The sequence below is a fragment of the Psammomys obesus genome, unplaced genomic scaffold (assembly GCF_907164565.1).
Source record: "Psammomys obesus unplaced genomic scaffold, mPsaObe1.curated_primary_1811, whole genome shotgun sequence".
Classification (NCBI taxonomy): Eukaryota; Metazoa; Chordata; class Mammalia; order Rodentia; family Muridae; genus Psammomys; species Psammomys obesus.
The window spans coordinates 421,156-436,840 of record NW_026596353.1 but is presented as its reverse complement, the minus strand read 5'-3'; the positions used below and the strand labels follow the sequence as shown (position 1 = coordinate 436,840).

Below are 15,685 nucleotides of genomic sequence, written 5' to 3'. Positions count from 1 at the left end.
CTGTGCTCTTCACTACTGAGGCATGTCTCTACCCATCTGTTTTGTTTTTAATATCAGGCTTTCCTTGTTTTCTGATACACTGCGAGGCCAGAGAGATGGCTGAGCAGTTACAAGCTCTTGCTGTCCCTGCAGAGGGTAAGGGTTTTTTAGTCCCAGCACTCCTGCTGGGCAGTTCCTAGTCTTCTGCAACTCTAGTTCCAGGGGGTCCAGAGCCTTCTTCTGGCCTCCACAGACACCTACATGAATATGGTGTGCAGACGTATCTGTAAGCCACAAACAGACACATAGATGAATATCTGAATTCATTGTCACTTCCCGATGCACAGAAGCAAAGGGCCCGTCGAAGCAGAAAACACCCTGACCCACACTTTAGCATGCCTGTGCACTTATTCCTTCTGATGCCAGTGTAGTCACTCTCCTAGTTCCAGGTGCAGAAATTATGATCATATTCATAGCCTTAATCTACTCCCTCTTGTGCAGTGTTCTGAGCATGGAGAGGTTGGTCTGTTCTTGGACCCTTGTTTTGCTTATCTAGGACCACCACTGGTTTCTGCAAATCCTGGATTGTTTGCCAGCATCACAGCCCTGCAGGCCCTGGCAGAGCGCTCTATCCCATCTACCCTCCATGAAGGGCAGTGGCAGCCGCTGCCTGTGCTGGTCTCTTTCTTGGACATGTGCTTCTCTGCCCATTGGTCCCCAGAGCTTCTCATTTTGGCCATTTCTCCCTATGTACGTATAGTGTTTACTTATAGCTCTTCCCACCTGTTTGGTGGTAAGTGCTTTGGGGGCCTGGAACATCTCTGACTAGTCTCTTGTTATGGGCCTCCTAGAAGTGAGTATTCTTATCTAGAACAGGGCCTGGTGAGAGGTAGAGCTGGGGTTGCATTTGGGGCAGGTTGTATGGTGCCAGTGCCTTTATTTGGGTGGTTCTCAGACTGAACTTGGCTCTCCCTTGGCTGGTGCTGCCCTTACCCACCTTCTGTCCTCTCAGATCCTGCAGAAAGTGCTCCAGGGCTGCCGAGAGGACATGCTGGGGACCATGGCCCTGGCTGCCTGTCAGTTCATGGAGGAGCCAGGAATGGAGGTGCAAGTGAGGGAATCGAAACACCCATATAACAACAACACCAGCTTTGAGGTACGGCTGAGCATCAGAGACCTGTGTCCCTCTTCTCACCAACCATGACTAAGAACACATTTTCTTGTCTCCTGTCTGAAGCCATGAGCTCTGGGCTGCCAGTTTTCCCCTTCTCCAGACTGAGCTGTATTAATAGGAACAGGTGGACTCCTGGCCCAGGAGAGTGTGTACTTTTCTCATCATAAGCTCCTTGCAGGGACTCCTCCGCCTCTTCCAGCATTGAGTTTGTGTGGCGATCTAGAGTCAACCTCTTTAACTGTCTCCTGATGACCAGGCCACAGCTTGGAGACCCCTGTCCCTTCTTAGTTACCTAGCCCTCAAGCTTCATCTTCTCCATCCTGAATTTGTGTCTAAATAGAGAGCCATAGGAGGTTGGATAAGGCCAGCATAGAGACCTCAGGTGCTCTCTGACTTGATGTTGTACACCCTTCCTTAGCCTTTTGGAAATATTGGGACTGGCAAAGCCTGAGCTGCTAAGTGGCTGTAGTCTATGGCAGCTGGGACAGGGACACAGAAGCTGGTTCAGAAGCTGTTGATCAGCTGAGACATTATTTCACAGAAGTGTAAACCTTAGAAGAAGAGGTTCTTCTAAGCCTCTTCTCTCCCCTGTTCCCAAGTGCGGCCTCATTCTCTTAGCTGCCATTTGTACCCCAGAAGGGATACAAATCTCTTCCAACTATCCCAGACTAGCCTTTGGGGCTCTTAATGCTGCTGCCTCCTGACTCTCCCTCCCCGCCCCTGGCTGCCTCCTCAGCAGCTGTGATTCTTCTTCAGGATGAGACCAGAGGGTCTGGACACTTCTTCCTAGTACACTTGGTCTTGGCACATTCTCTAAACCCCACCCCGAGCCACAGTCCCTGCCCGAGCCACAGAACATGCAGACCTTTCCAGTACTGCTTCCTGCTTGAAAGCCATGCCCCTGTGTCACTTTCCCTGAGAAGCTCCCTGTAAGCATGCTATTCCAGAGCTTTCCTGGCTGCTCACTGTGCCGCACCTCACAGGGTCTTAGTTCAACAGCTTAGCTGAACTGAGCTGGAGGAAGAGGCTGTGGCTTGCTCATGCTCCGTGTCCCTGGGTATAGGGTCAGCCACGGTGGCAGCTAGTGATAGTGTACCAGTGTTTTCTGCCTTCCTCCCTAGGATAAAGTTCATATTCCTGGGGCAATCTACCTCTCAATCAAATTTGACCCTCAGTGCAACACCGAGGAGGGCTGCGATGAATTAGCCATGGCCAGCAGTAGTGACTTTCAGCAGGACCGGCACAACTTCAGCGGATCACAACAGAAGTGGAAGGATTTTGAGCTTCCAGGTAACTAAAACAAACAGACAAACAAACAACTTTGTTACAGAGACTTTTCCTTTCAAATGTACTTTACACTTGTTTATTTGGGGGGTTGGGTATGTGTCACAGTGCACCTGTGCAGAGTGGAGGACATCTTGTTGGAATCAGATCCCAGGGGTCAAACTCAGGTTGCCAGGTTTCGTAGCACTTTTGCCCCCTAGGCCATCTTACCAGCCTTGTATAGACTTGACAGGAAGCATTTAAACATAATATTGAAGGTCAGTGAAATGGCTCAGTGGTAAGGGCACTTGTTGCCAAGCCTGTCAACCTGAGTTCAAGCTCCAGGACTCAAGTTGTGGAGAGAGAACTCATACCTATATACACATATACCTTCAATGTACATGCCAGCCATACACACACTTCAGCCAAAATAAATAAAAGTTTATAAAAAACTTTTCTAAAAGCATAATATTGAGGGCGTGGTGGTGCATGCCTTTAATCCCAGTACTCGGAGGCAGAGGCAGATGGGATTTCTGTGAGTTCGAAGACAGCCTGGTCTACAAAGTGAGTCCAGGAGAGCCAAAGCTACACAGAGAAAGCTTGTCTCAAAAAACCAAGGGAGACAAAAAAAAAAAAAAAAAGCACAATATTTAGAAGAGAAATTTTACTGGATTTTAAAACAAGCTTAATGGATTTAATCAGAAACACCCTAGTTGCTGTCTTTATTGTTTCTGTATCCTGACCTGTCTCTGGTTTTGTGACCCAGGAGATACTTTGTATTACCGATTTACCTCTGACATGAGCAACACGGAGTGGGGCTACCGATTCACTGTGACAGCCGGACACCTGGGGCGGTTCCAGACAGGTGTGTGCTCTGCCCTTTCTCCTCACATGCTCTGCCCGCCAGGCACACTCTGGACAGGGAATCATGTTATGTTCCCGATTTCTGTTAAAATCACAAGTACTTGTCTCTAAGGCCCTCTAAATGTGTCTCACAACCCCCGTGCCTGGCTTTCTTCACAAGGTCATAGTTGGCACAAGGTCATGGTTGGCTGCTCAAAAACTTGAATGTCAGATAAAAGAGCTTCTGTCAGGATCTAAAAGAAGACACAGGGTTTTTTGCCAGGGCCTTTTGTAAAAATGAGGTACTAAGAATGTTGTTCTTGTGTTATTTTACAAAAAAAGAAATTTTGTTGGAGCCAAAATCTAAATGATCAGAAGATTTTACCCCATGTGTTAAAATGTGAACAGTTTACAGAATGTAAAACTTGTAATGTAATAATTGTTTTTAAAATGTCTGTTTTGGGGGGTGGTTCCAGGGTTTGAGATCTTGAAGCAGATGCTGTCAGAAGAAAGGGTTGTGCCTCACCTCCCATTGGCCAAGATCTGGGAATGGCTGGTCGGTGTGGCCTGCCGCCAGACTGGCCACCAGCGACTGAAAGCCATCCACTTACTGCTGAGGATTGTGCGCTGCTGCACACGCAGGTAGGCTGCCAGGCCAGTCCCTGCAGACACTCTGCTGTCCCCTAGTTGCTTTGTTAATGCCATCTTTGAGGAAAAAAGAAATGGAATTTTAGTGTTGTTTCCTTTAAGTTAGTGGTTTTCGTGTCCTGTTTAAGTAATTTTTGCCTTATTCAAAGCTCATAAAGTTCTGCTGTTTCTCTCTAGTAGCTTACTTGCTTTTCCTTTCAAGTGACATCCGTCATCCACCTGGCATGATGTCAGTGTATGAGTTTGAGTTTTCAGTGTCCAGTTCTTGCTTTGAGTCTCTACTTGTTCTGAGTCCACCTCTGCCCAGGGCGGTCTGCACTGTTGCCTTTGGTCTCAGTCTTCATAACTTTGGGCATTTCCTTGTTGTAGGCCAACCATTTAGTTGTAGAAGTCCGTCAGCCTAGTTCTTCACTTCAAGGTTGTCTTGAGTGTTTGGTTTTGTTTAAGACGAGGGCTCCATACGTAGCCCAGGCTGACCTAGAGCTCTGAGTCCTCCACCCACAGCCTGCTGAGCACTGGGATTACACATATACCCCTCCATTCCTAACCTATGTTGTGGGTGTGTTTTTCCACTTTTGGTTGACTGGTTTGTTTTTTGTAGACAGGGTCTCATTATGTAGCTCTGGCTGGTCTGGAACTTAGTATATAGATTAGACTGATCTCAAACTCAGAGAACCACCTGCTTGCTCCACTGGCTATGTTGGACATTTGTAACCCTAAAATGCTTATCTACTTTTTTCTAATGATTTACACATCTTTTTACCCAAAGGTCACCTATCAATTTTTATATTAGCATGTTAATTCCTACATTCTACATGTACAGAATATCAAGGCCATCTTCAACCACATAGTGAGTTTGAGGGCAACCCAGGATACTTGATATCTTGTCTCAAGAAAGCAAAAAAAAAAAAAAAAAAAAGGCGCATGGGGCCAGAGAGATGGCTTAGCAGTTGAGAGCACTTGATGCTCTTGCGAAGGACTTAGGTTCAATTCCCAGGACCTGCATGGTGGTTCATTATCCATAATTCCAGTATTCCAGTACCAGGGGATCCAGTGCCTTCTTCCAACCCCCAAGGACACCAAGTATGCACATAAGTGAACATACATACACACAGGTAAAACAATCACAGGTAAAATATATCTAATAAAAATTTAAATGTAAGGTACACAATAACTGAGGAGGACACCTGATGACCGATGACCTCTGGCCTCCACATGCATACTTACAGTATTCATACACACACACATACATACATACATACATACATACATACATACATACATACATACACATAAATACATATGTAGACCACACACAAATACATACATACAAAGACATGAAAAAAATTCAGCCTGGTCTACATAATGAATTCCAGGCCAGCCGGGGCTATATAGTGAGACCCTGTCTCAAAAAAAAAAAAAAGAAAAGAAAAGAAAAACTATTTTCTCTGCATCTCCATCACCCTGTATAACATTTGTGCCTTCTTGTTTCCACATTTCTATAGACAATTCATATAGCATTTTGTTTGGTGTATTCCTAGGTAGTTAATGGTTTTGATGCTTTTATAATTGCTTTTATAATTATTATTTTAAATTTTTGCTGGGTATGGTGGTACATGCCTATAATCCCAGCACCCAGAAGTCTAAGTCATGTCCAAGGCCAGCCTGGGCTCTAGACTGTCTCAGAGAAAAGAAAGTGACTTTTGTTTTGCTGCTGTGCCAGTTTGGCCTGTTACCCTCCCATCCACCATCTGTTCAGAGTAAGTGTGTGGCTTAGGCAGCACTCGGTCATGGCATCATGATGGTGAGTGTTAGTTCTTCCTCTCCATGCACAGGAGCAGGTTTTGGCCTTTCACTCTGGCAGAACTTCCTCTATGGTGTTGCATAGAAGTAGCAATGTGGCCATAGCGTACAGCCCTCACCTCAGAGGATAGGGCTGGTGGCTCTGTCACAGCAGCCGTGCGTTCCACCCATACCCCCTTGTTTAAACTCCTAACTAGTAGGAGTTGCCTGAATTTTTAGGGTCTGCAGATAGAGACAAACAGTATGAGTCATTTTGGGGTGATGATATTCGAAGTAAAAGTAATAGGAAGTTGTTTTGTTTTTTTAATTAAAGGAATCTTCAAGTCAGGAAGAGAGAGCGATAGTTCACTGTCAGTCCCTAGGTTGGCAGCAGGAGAGGGGTGCGAGAAGACTGGGTGTGCTTTTAGGACCATGTTCTCATATGCAGGCACTCTGTGTCACTTCGCTCCTGGATGGGATGCTGTCTAAGCACTATGTCACACTGACAAGGTCTTCGGGGTGGCAGGCCTTTCTGGCTGTGGTGCAGATGGCTTTCCACGGCTGGCTGGCTTCTGCCAGTCTTCTTCCATAAGGGACTCTCCCACACTCCTGAGCTGGGGAGAACTCTCATTGTGCTTCCCACTGGTCCTTCGTTACCGGGGTGATGGCCTGCACTCCTTCCTGGAAGGAGACTTGATGTGTGTAAGGGTAGAAGAGATAGTACCCCAGAATGCCCTGCCACACTGGCTCCTTTGAAAGTTAAAGATTTGCTGGCCTGAGGGTGATAGAGGCCAGAGCAGAGGCCAGTCTCAGAGGAGGGCAGCCCTGCAGGTGCCTCTGCCTCTTTCCAGTGCTCTCCTGAAAGCTAGCAATGAAACCTGTTTGCAAGACTAGTTGAATTTACCATCTGTTTACTTTATGAACATCTGCTCCTGGGGGAGAAATGACCGACTCTAAGACGACACTCAACAGGGAAGGTTCTTTTTCAGGTTATAAAAGAGAAAGGAAGTCATTACAGATGTGTATGTATACACACGTGTGTAGGTATTCTCATGTGTGTGTCCTGTAGTGAGCCCAGAGTATTGTTGACTTTCTCTTCTGAGGTGTTTTGAACTACGATCACAGCCCCACCACTCTAGGGTTCTCTACACATAGGTCTGAGAAGGATTTCAGGCTCAGTAAGCTTGCAAGTTAATTCTCTCTCTCTCAAGACAGGGTTTTTCTGTGTAGCCCTGGCTGTCCAGAACAAACTCTGTAGACCAGGCTGTCCTTGAACTCAGAGATCCGCCTGCCTCTGCCTTCCAAGTGCTGGGATCAAAGGTGTGCGCCACCAGCCACCACCACACTGGTGCAAGTGTATTTTCTTTTTTATAACTGAATATCAAAATAATGTTTGTCTTCCCTGTCCATTCAGTAGTTCTTTTTTTTTTTTTTTCCATTTGTAAGTTTTATTTTATTTTATATGTGGTGTGTCATACCTTGCTTTTTCCCACTTAAGGTAGCATGGTAGCTCATACCTTCATCCCAGTGTTAGAGAAGCTGAGGTAAAAGGATTGTGATGACTTCAGGAACAGCCTAGGCTACCTAGTGAAGCAAAAGAAAACACATTTGCCTGGAGGTTTTCCAATTGTCACCGGAGAGGGCTTTATAGGGACCATTTTTTAAAAACACACAATGAGGAACAGCAAGTAGGCTCAGTGGGTTAAGATATACTGAGCCTGAGACTGACCTGAGTTCAATCCACAGAACCCACATGGTGGGAAGAGAAAGCCAAATCCCACAAGTTGCCCTTTGCTCGCTGTGTGCTCGCTGTGCACACACATACTCTAAATACAGTAAGTGTATAAATGATAGATAGATAGATAGATAGATAGATAGATAAAAATGAATAAATAAATGGAAAAGCAATTAAAAATGGAGTAATTTCTGTGAACATTGTTCAAGTTCTCTGGATTCCTTAGAATCATTTTTTGGGGTTTAGGCTCTGCCCCTTTCCTTTTTTGATGACGACTGTACGACCATTTTGGAGCTAAGTGGGGGTGGCTATTTTATGATGGGGTAGAAAAAGAAAAGCCTGACCTCCAGTTTCTTTCAGCTGTCCTACCTTGGGTGTCCTACTTTTCAGTAAACTGACCCCATGCTTGCTCCCCCCCCCCCCCAGTGACCTCTGTGACCTTGCACTCTTGAAGCCCCTGTGGCAGCTCTTTACCCACATGGAGTATGGCCTGTTTGAGGATGTGACACAGCCTGGCATCCTCCTGCCCCTGCACCGTGCCCTCACCGAGCTCTTCTTTGTCACCGAGAACCGTGCTCAGGTAAGGACGTGTCCACCTCTTGCCCTGAAGTCTGGCAGGAAGGATTGTGCCTATATGCTTTTACCCATTTTTGCTCAAGGCAGGACTAGGGTTACACCCCAGCCCCCAAGCCCAGGGTGTTCAGGCTGCACAAGGAGGCAGGCCTGGGCCTACAGTCCATCATCCCTCCAACACATACCCATACCTCCAGCCCTGGGAAGAGAAAACTCCAGTCAACCTAGACTGCTTATTTTGTCAGGCCTATAGCCAAAGGGCATAGGGACTGCCTTGGACCAGCTCTTGACAACAGGGACTTATGGAAAAACAAACAGCTAGGTTCCTCTTCCTCCTCTTCTTTCTTCACCTAGGCACAATAGACTCATTGAATTGCCACATGAAAGGGCCTTTCATTAATCCTTTTCCTGTCCTCCTCAGGGACACATGACAAGAGTCCCCTGCTTGGTCACCCTGTGGGCTTCAGAGATAACTTTGAAACCAGGTGCCTGGTCCACCAGCTGGGCTTCTTTGTGGCTGCAGAGTGTAGAGTGCCACAGGTGCCTGGTGGTGAGCAGTACTTACTCCCAGGAGGCCCCTATTTGCTTTGTTTAGCTATTTGCTTTGTTTAGCCCTGCTGCCTTCCATCATTCAAGGAACCCCTGCTGTCTCCACAGGAGCTCGGCCTGCTGCAGGAGTATCTGCTGGCCTTAACCACCGAGGACCACCTTCTCCGATGTGCAGCACAGGTACCCTGCCCCTGTCTCTAAAGAGCTAGCCCGCAGGCATCTTCATGGGACACATGACACCACCTCACCTGCCAGGACAGACAGAAAGGGTTGTATGGCAAGTCCAGACCCTCCCAGAGTTGACGTGGAGCTCAGTTGTGATTCAGGCACTTCCTCAGAGAGAGCAGGGGCCACTTATCATTGTCACTCATATTAAACTGCAGGGTCAGAAGACTGTAACAGGAATTTGTGTCCCTAAAACCAAAACAGCCAGTGCCTGCACTGGAGCTGGCTGACCCTGGAAGTCTGCGCAGATTTAGGTCTCAGATATTTTTGGATGCACTTTGCTTCCCTGGGAGGAAAATCCTCTCCTGACAGCCATGCTTCTAGATGATAGCGGACACATGAAAGCTGTGTGTGTTCTCTACATCAGTGTACAGGGTTGGAGAAGAGACTTCAGTGTCTAAATTAAAACAACATTTATGTGTCGATTGATTTTTAAGCACATTTCATGTTAATGTGTTTTGGGAAAACTCTTTTCAAAAGAAAATAATTTTGAGGAGGTTAGCCCTCCTTCCATTTTTGCAGACCTCTTTAGTGTGTGGCCAAACAAAAGACAGTTGGGTTCCTGTGTCTGCCCTGTATCACCCTGGAAAAGGAACTGTACTGTATGTTCAGGGAACGGTGACAGTAAAATCTGAGCCTGTGACCTCTCCCCAAAGGCCCGGGCTCCTCAAGCCCCAGCCTGTGTTTTGAGAAGCGGACTTGCCCTCAGTAGGTGCTGTTGAGTTTTTGGCCTAACCCTAGAGGAGACAGACAGGGACCCCACAGCTCACAGACCTTTACTCAGGTAGGCGTCCACCTGAGATTCTTCCCAGAGCCCAGTGACTGCTCAGAAATGGGGCGCCCCCGCCAAAGTGGGAAGAAAAGCAGGTGAGACTGCTGAGCTCAGCAGCCACATGCACCGGCTTCTGTGGCCCTGGCTCTCCTGACATGCTCTCAGAAGCTCCAGCTCTCTTTCCCATGGGCCCGACTGACCCTCCTGCTCCTCTCATGTGTGTCTAGTTCCCTTTCCCCTGTGACCTCCCCTTCACTGGTGTTCTGTCTCCACCATGTCCTTCTAGGACATCTGCTTTCCCAGCACTGTTTATGAGCTCCCCAGGGGAACCCTTCTCCATCACTGCCGGTTCACCTCGTGTGTACTCTGTGCTTCTCTTCCATGCCTTTGTTGGCTTTCCTAGACTGCTGCCATGGCCAGCGGTTGGTTTTGTTTTCTTTCTTGCTCTACCTGTGAGCCTCTGGGTGAGGCGAACTTCTGGCTCACCTCATCACCTTCCAGCTGAGAGACTTAGACCCAAGGGTGAGCAAGCCAATGGTCCCTGATGTTGGTGACTGCTCTTTCCCTCCACAGGCTCTGCAGAACATCGCTGCTATCAGCCTGGCCATCAACTACCCAAACAAGGCCACTTGCCTCTGGAATGTTGAGTGTTAGCCGCAGTGCGGCATGCGTGGACTTGATAATTTGTCTACAGGGGTCTGAGCAAGACCTCCAGCCTTGCTCAGGAAACCCCTGCAGCCTCTGCACCCAGCTCTCTTTGAGCCCACCTCCTGTTCCCATTTGGATGCCAAGCAGTCGCCTGATCAAAAAGGTCCACCATGCAGGCTCCACATATTCAAGAAAGCTCAGCAGTGCAGAGTAGCTCAGAAACGGCCAGCAAGAGGCCTTAAGAAAGTTATTCAGAGAACAGAGACCAGTCTCCTCCAGTGCTGCCCCAGGGGAGTCACAGCACTGAAGACCTGGAAGCAGTCTTTGAAAGGATTCTGTCTCCACTGGGTTGGAACTGTCCAAGCTTGCAATCAGGGAAAGGCGTCATCCACCAGAGCCATCTTTGCAGTGAGACTTGCAGCTTGCAGCAGCAGTAGCCCAGTTGGGAAACCACCCACAACCAACACGAGCGCCTCCTAGCCGCCTCCAATTCCCAAGCGATCTTCATGCCACAGGTCAGCTGGCCAACCACCCAGTGAGAGCGAGTGCCCTTGGGAACAGCCGACAGGCCCTGCTTGTCACCCCTGCAACAGTGCCCAGCACACGTCTGTGTTTCTTCACTTGTTTTAGTATGTTTTGCTTTCACCCTCGTGTTTTTAGAAGAGAAACATACCAACTTCCTGAGAGGGCCCCTAGGGAATGCCCAGGAGTAAACTGCTGTGTGTGGAAGTGACAGGGATGGAGGGACTCTTCCGCACCTGCCGTGCCAGCAGTGTCCTCAGAGGAGCCCTGTCCAGGGGTCAGGGCATGCCTGAGTATACTGCTCCAAGGCCATGGTGATAGCACACCTACCACTGTGGGCCCTTGCCTGGCTGTTTAGCCATCACCTGTTTAGCAATAACCTCATTCATTCTAGTGAACGCTTCTGCATTTTTCCCTGTATGGCTTCAGCATTGCCCTGAAGTGCTGATGATTTTCTTTCTATAGCCACAAAGCAGGAAGCTGGGTCAGCATCATGCCATAGACTTTGAGGAAGAAAGAATCCTGAGGTGCCTGCTGTTGAAGGGCAGGTGTCTAGGCCAGAGGCATGTCCCACCTCACAGGCCTAATGTAAAAAAAGGCTCCTCATAGCCAGAGCCACACTTGGCTGGCTTGCTTTGCCATGGTCCAGTATGCCCTTTGGCCTCCGAAGACCCTTCTGGGAGTAGGCAAGGGACTGGATTGGCAGCGCCTGAGCCTGCAGGTCTGGGAGCATCTTTGTAAAGGTGCTATGCCTTTTGGCACCACTATCTACCCGGCCCTAGAATCAGGTCCTCTGATGAAGCCCAGCATACAGGAAAAGCGATCACAGAGTGGGAAGGGATGGGTTGCAAAAATGCAGGAACAAATGGAGTGACCCATGGTCCACCCTAACAACAAAGGGAGTCTGGCCTAGTTCCCATGGTGTGGGACATGGTGCCAGCCCATAGGAACCTCTTTTTCATCTTTTGCTCTTTGCCAAAGCACCTGCACTCTGCAAGCTGCCTCAGCCCCAGAGAAGGCCCCTATTGCATGCCGCTCCCTCCAAGAATGTGTCAGAGGAGAGTCAGAGCAAGTCTCAGTACGTGGTGAAGAGGCCTCATGGTGGCTCATGAAAGATAGCAATTAGAAGATTGGGAGGCGATGGCACACTCACAGCCCTCCACGCCTCAGCTCTCCTCCCCCTTCCATTAGGAAGAGCGATTGTAAATAAACGCTGGATTCCATAGCGCCTCCTCACTCACTGCTTGCTGTCTTCCTCCCTGTGCCTCAGTTTGCACAGAACAAGCCTGAGTTTGCCCTTCACAAGCCGCAGCTGCTCTCTCGACAGGGGCCCTGCTGACCTGGCCATCTGCAGCCCACTGCCTCTGCTTCTCTAGGCCACAGGGTGGCACTGCTGAGCCAGGCAAATGTCTCCTGACCCCAGCCCAGGCAGGAGGTCCCAAAGGATTTGCATCAAGGCTAACGTCCCCTTGACTTTTCTTAAGTGGCAAGACTGCCTGGACAGAGACAAAACTGACAGGAATAGGGGTCGTGGAAACATGTGCCTAATGTACAAAGAATTCTGTTCCAAATCATATATACTGTACAGACACTGTTCTAATGAGAGGAGTGACTTATTTTCACCATCGTTTTATTTGTTCTCTTACAGCTTGACGATTTTGAATTTTTCTTATTTGGTTGAGAGAAATAATTTTGATTATATCAGCTGAGTGAGTTCAGCCTATAAAAAGGATGTTTTAAGTTGTGGATAAGATATGCAAATGAAGAGAAATATATTGTAAAAATTCTATATATAAAAAAAATAGTACAGCTCTGTGTGAATTTCTCCCTTTTCCTTCCTTTCTCTACTCCGTTTCCCTTGTGGAAGGACCTCATTGTCCATCCTAGGCTGGCCTGACACCCACAGTCCCCTGCCCATGCCTCTGGCTGGCCCTTCAGTTTCTTATGAACTATACTTTGGAGTACTCTGCTCAGCTATACACATGGGATTTACAGAACCTTATTATTGCCTCCTTGTGGGAAGGAGTCTAGCAGATCCCGGAGGCCCGGCCTCTGGTGCTGACACAGCAGGGAGCCCTGCCCTTCACTGTGCCCAGGGTCCAGGGACTCACCCCAGTCACCGCTTCTATGCGGTATGTCTCAGGTTGGGCACAGAGAGTGTCCCCAGTTCACGCCTCTTCAGCTACAGATCCCAGCACCACCCTCCATCTTTGAGCCAACCATAGCTCACAGGCCTGCTGCTATCCTGGGACAGTTTGCTCCTGCCGGCCTCAGCCAACTCATCTGAAGCTGACACTTGCTCCTGGGGTCTGTGCGTTCCCATGTTCCATGCTGCACCCGCTTTCCTGGGCTCCGAGCCGTCTTGCAAGGAGGAACTTGCCTTCTTAGTGGGGTCAGGACCTAATCCACCTTTGAGGCCCAAAGTCTACACAACTCCCCCAAACCTAAGACTCTGGGGAGCCCACGCAGAGGCTTTCAGTGGTGAGACCAGTGAGAAGCCTGGGATAGCATGATGCTCAGGGAAGCCGGGACATCCAGGGCTCTGTCTCTCCTGCTAGGGCTAATAAATCTTGTTTGCCTCACCTTGACTTGTCTGAGAATCGTGGGGCCTAATTCTGAAAGTGAGGCTCCCAGCCTATGCTGCTGCAGTGCCACTGAGTCAGCAGGTCCCAGCTGCGCTAGGCATCTCCAACCCAGGCCTTCTAGAACTGACAAGAAAGGTGGAACCCCAGCAAATGAGCCTCAGGTGTGCATGTCAGTGCTGGATTCCATGGCACGAGAGGAGACAGAGAGCTGTCAGGGTTCAGCCCCAGTGCCAGGCCCACACCCCAACTGTCTGAGCACGCCAACCAGGTGTTGACACTGCGTGGAAACTGCCTGGCGGAAAACCAGACTTAGCCTGAGCCCACACCGGCATGTGATCCTGAGCACCTGTGTGGTTCTGTGCTCTAGCGCCTGCCGTCTCCTGCCCACTCCCTCCTTCCTCTTCAGAATGCACATCTCTCTTTCAGTATCCATGCTCTTGGCTGTGTTTACATTATCTGTGCATGTGGGTGCACGTGCGCATGTGTAGAGGTCAGGGGACAATTGGCAGGAGTCAGGGCCTACTCCGTGGTTTTCATCAGTCTTGGCGGCAATCGCCAAAGCCTGCTGAGCCATCTCACCTGCCCCAGAATCCAGTCTGTTCGTGGTGACGACTGTAGATTTTTCAATCTCAAGAAAACTGTCTTTTTACTGGTTCATGGGTGGTGCCCTCCTTAGGTGCTATCTGAGCAATCGCATTTCTGTTTATAGGATGTTTCCTGTCTCCTCTTGGAATAAGGTTGCCCATGAGCCGTTTCCTGCCACATAGACACTCATGGCCTGCTAGAGGTGTAGGGCAATGGCACTCAACCTGTGGGCTGTGACCCTGTTAGAAGTCAAATGACGCTTTCACAGGGATCACATATCAGATATCCTGCCTACCAGATATTTACATTACAGTTCACAACAGGAAAATTGTATTTGTGCAGTAGCAATGAAAATAATGTTATGGTCAGGGGTCACACAACATGAGGAACTATATTAAAGGGTTGCAGCATTAGGAAGGCTGAGAACCACTGTGCTCTTGCTCCCATTGAGCTGACAAAGCACAGAATTTGGGGACCCCACTTGAGTCTGCTGCCATTGGGTGAAGAGCAGGTGGCTGGAGAGCCAGCACACGGCTGCTAACGTGGATGAGCGGGATGCTAGCTGCAGTGTCTGAGGCCCCTGGGAGTTTGGAGGAGATGCATAAGAGTGCCTATGCTTGGCTGCTCTCCTCTCACTTGCAAATAAAAACATTTTCTGGCCCAACTTTAGGCAACAGTTTGGTACCGGTGGGTTGAAATAAGGTGACAGCCCTTTTATCACATTAATGTCAAAATACATTGTCTGAAAAAATTAAATAAAATTCCAAAAAAATCGTTCTAGGAGTAATTACGACTATCTAAATAATCCTATTAAAATAGATATTTTTCTTAAAAAAAAAATAAATGAAAATGGTTCCACTACTGAAGTTTTTCAAGCCCTCAAGAATTTAGGGGCCACTGAGATGGTTTAAATGGTGAAGAAGCTTGCAGCCTAATGGCCTGACTTTGAACCCAGAAAGAGAATAGAATGGAGTCTTAAAAGTTGTCTTCTGTCATCATACAAATATACAAAATAGATGATAAATATATAGAGAGACAGATGATAGATATAGAGAGAGAGATGGTAGAGATAGAGAGGTAGATGTAATTTTTAGAATATCAAGAATGTATAAGAAGAAAATATGTAAACATTTCCTGAAGTAGAAAGACCACTGACAGGGTCCAGTGGAGCCCCTGGCAACCACAGCAAATTTTCCTTTCTAGGGATTCTTGGCTATTGTAGCTTCCCTCAGCTCAAAAGGAGGTAAGCCTAAATTTGGAGGCACTGTTCCAGAATTCAGTGCGGTTTCTCCAGTCTTAAGTTAAACTCCAAACTAAATTTGTTTGCGTGTGTGTGCACATGTATGCACACAAGCATGCCACACTGAATTTGTGGAGGTCATAGGACAACTTAAAAGAATCAGTTCTCCCTCACCGTGTGGGTCCCAAGAAGTGAACTCAGATCCATAGGCTTGACAGTGAGTGCCTTTACATGCTGAGCTGTCTTGCTGGCCCCAAACAAACTAAATTTAAAGGAGAATTCAGCAGCTTACAAAACTGAAAAGCCTAAGGGTTGCATCTGACTCTGGGCAAAGACAAAGTCTGAGGCCTGAAGATGTAGGTGTTGGTTCTCTTCGCCCTCCCCTCTCCTGTTCTTCCTGGATTTTTACTCCCAGGGCGGTTCCCACTCCCGGCGGAGAGCTTCCTTCTGCCTCTCCATGGGAGGCTTCCTGAGCTGGCAGCCACAATTCCTTCATGTCTATAAAGGACACCCATGTCCTTATGGGTCGTCATCTCAGAACTGCTGAGCAGTGTGCATCCAT

General features: G+C 48.2%; 1 protein-coding gene across 2 annotated transcripts in view; it reads left to right on the top strand.

Annotated features, from left to right (window-relative positions):
- Zzef1 (zinc finger ZZ-type and EF-hand domain containing 1) overlaps positions 1–12,534 on the top strand; it is a 127,444-nt gene extending 114,910 nt beyond the window's left edge. For both annotated transcript variants that reach the window (XM_055597355.1, XM_055597354.1), the window contains exons 49-55: positions 992–1,135; positions 2,275–2,443; positions 3,183–3,281; positions 3,736–3,901; positions 7,851–8,004; positions 8,655–8,726; positions 10,117–12,534. In XM_055597355.1, coding sequence (XP_055453330.1) covers positions 992–1,135; positions 2,275–2,443; positions 3,183–3,281; positions 3,736–3,901; positions 7,851–8,004; positions 8,655–8,726; positions 10,117–10,197 — 885 coding nt within the window. In that variant the 3' untranslated portion in view covers positions 10,198–12,534. The remainder of the gene's footprint in view (positions 1–991; positions 1,136–2,274; positions 2,444–3,182; positions 3,282–3,735; positions 3,902–7,850; positions 8,005–8,654; positions 8,727–10,116) is intronic.
- Positions 12,535–15,685: the final 3,151 nt, after the last annotated feature.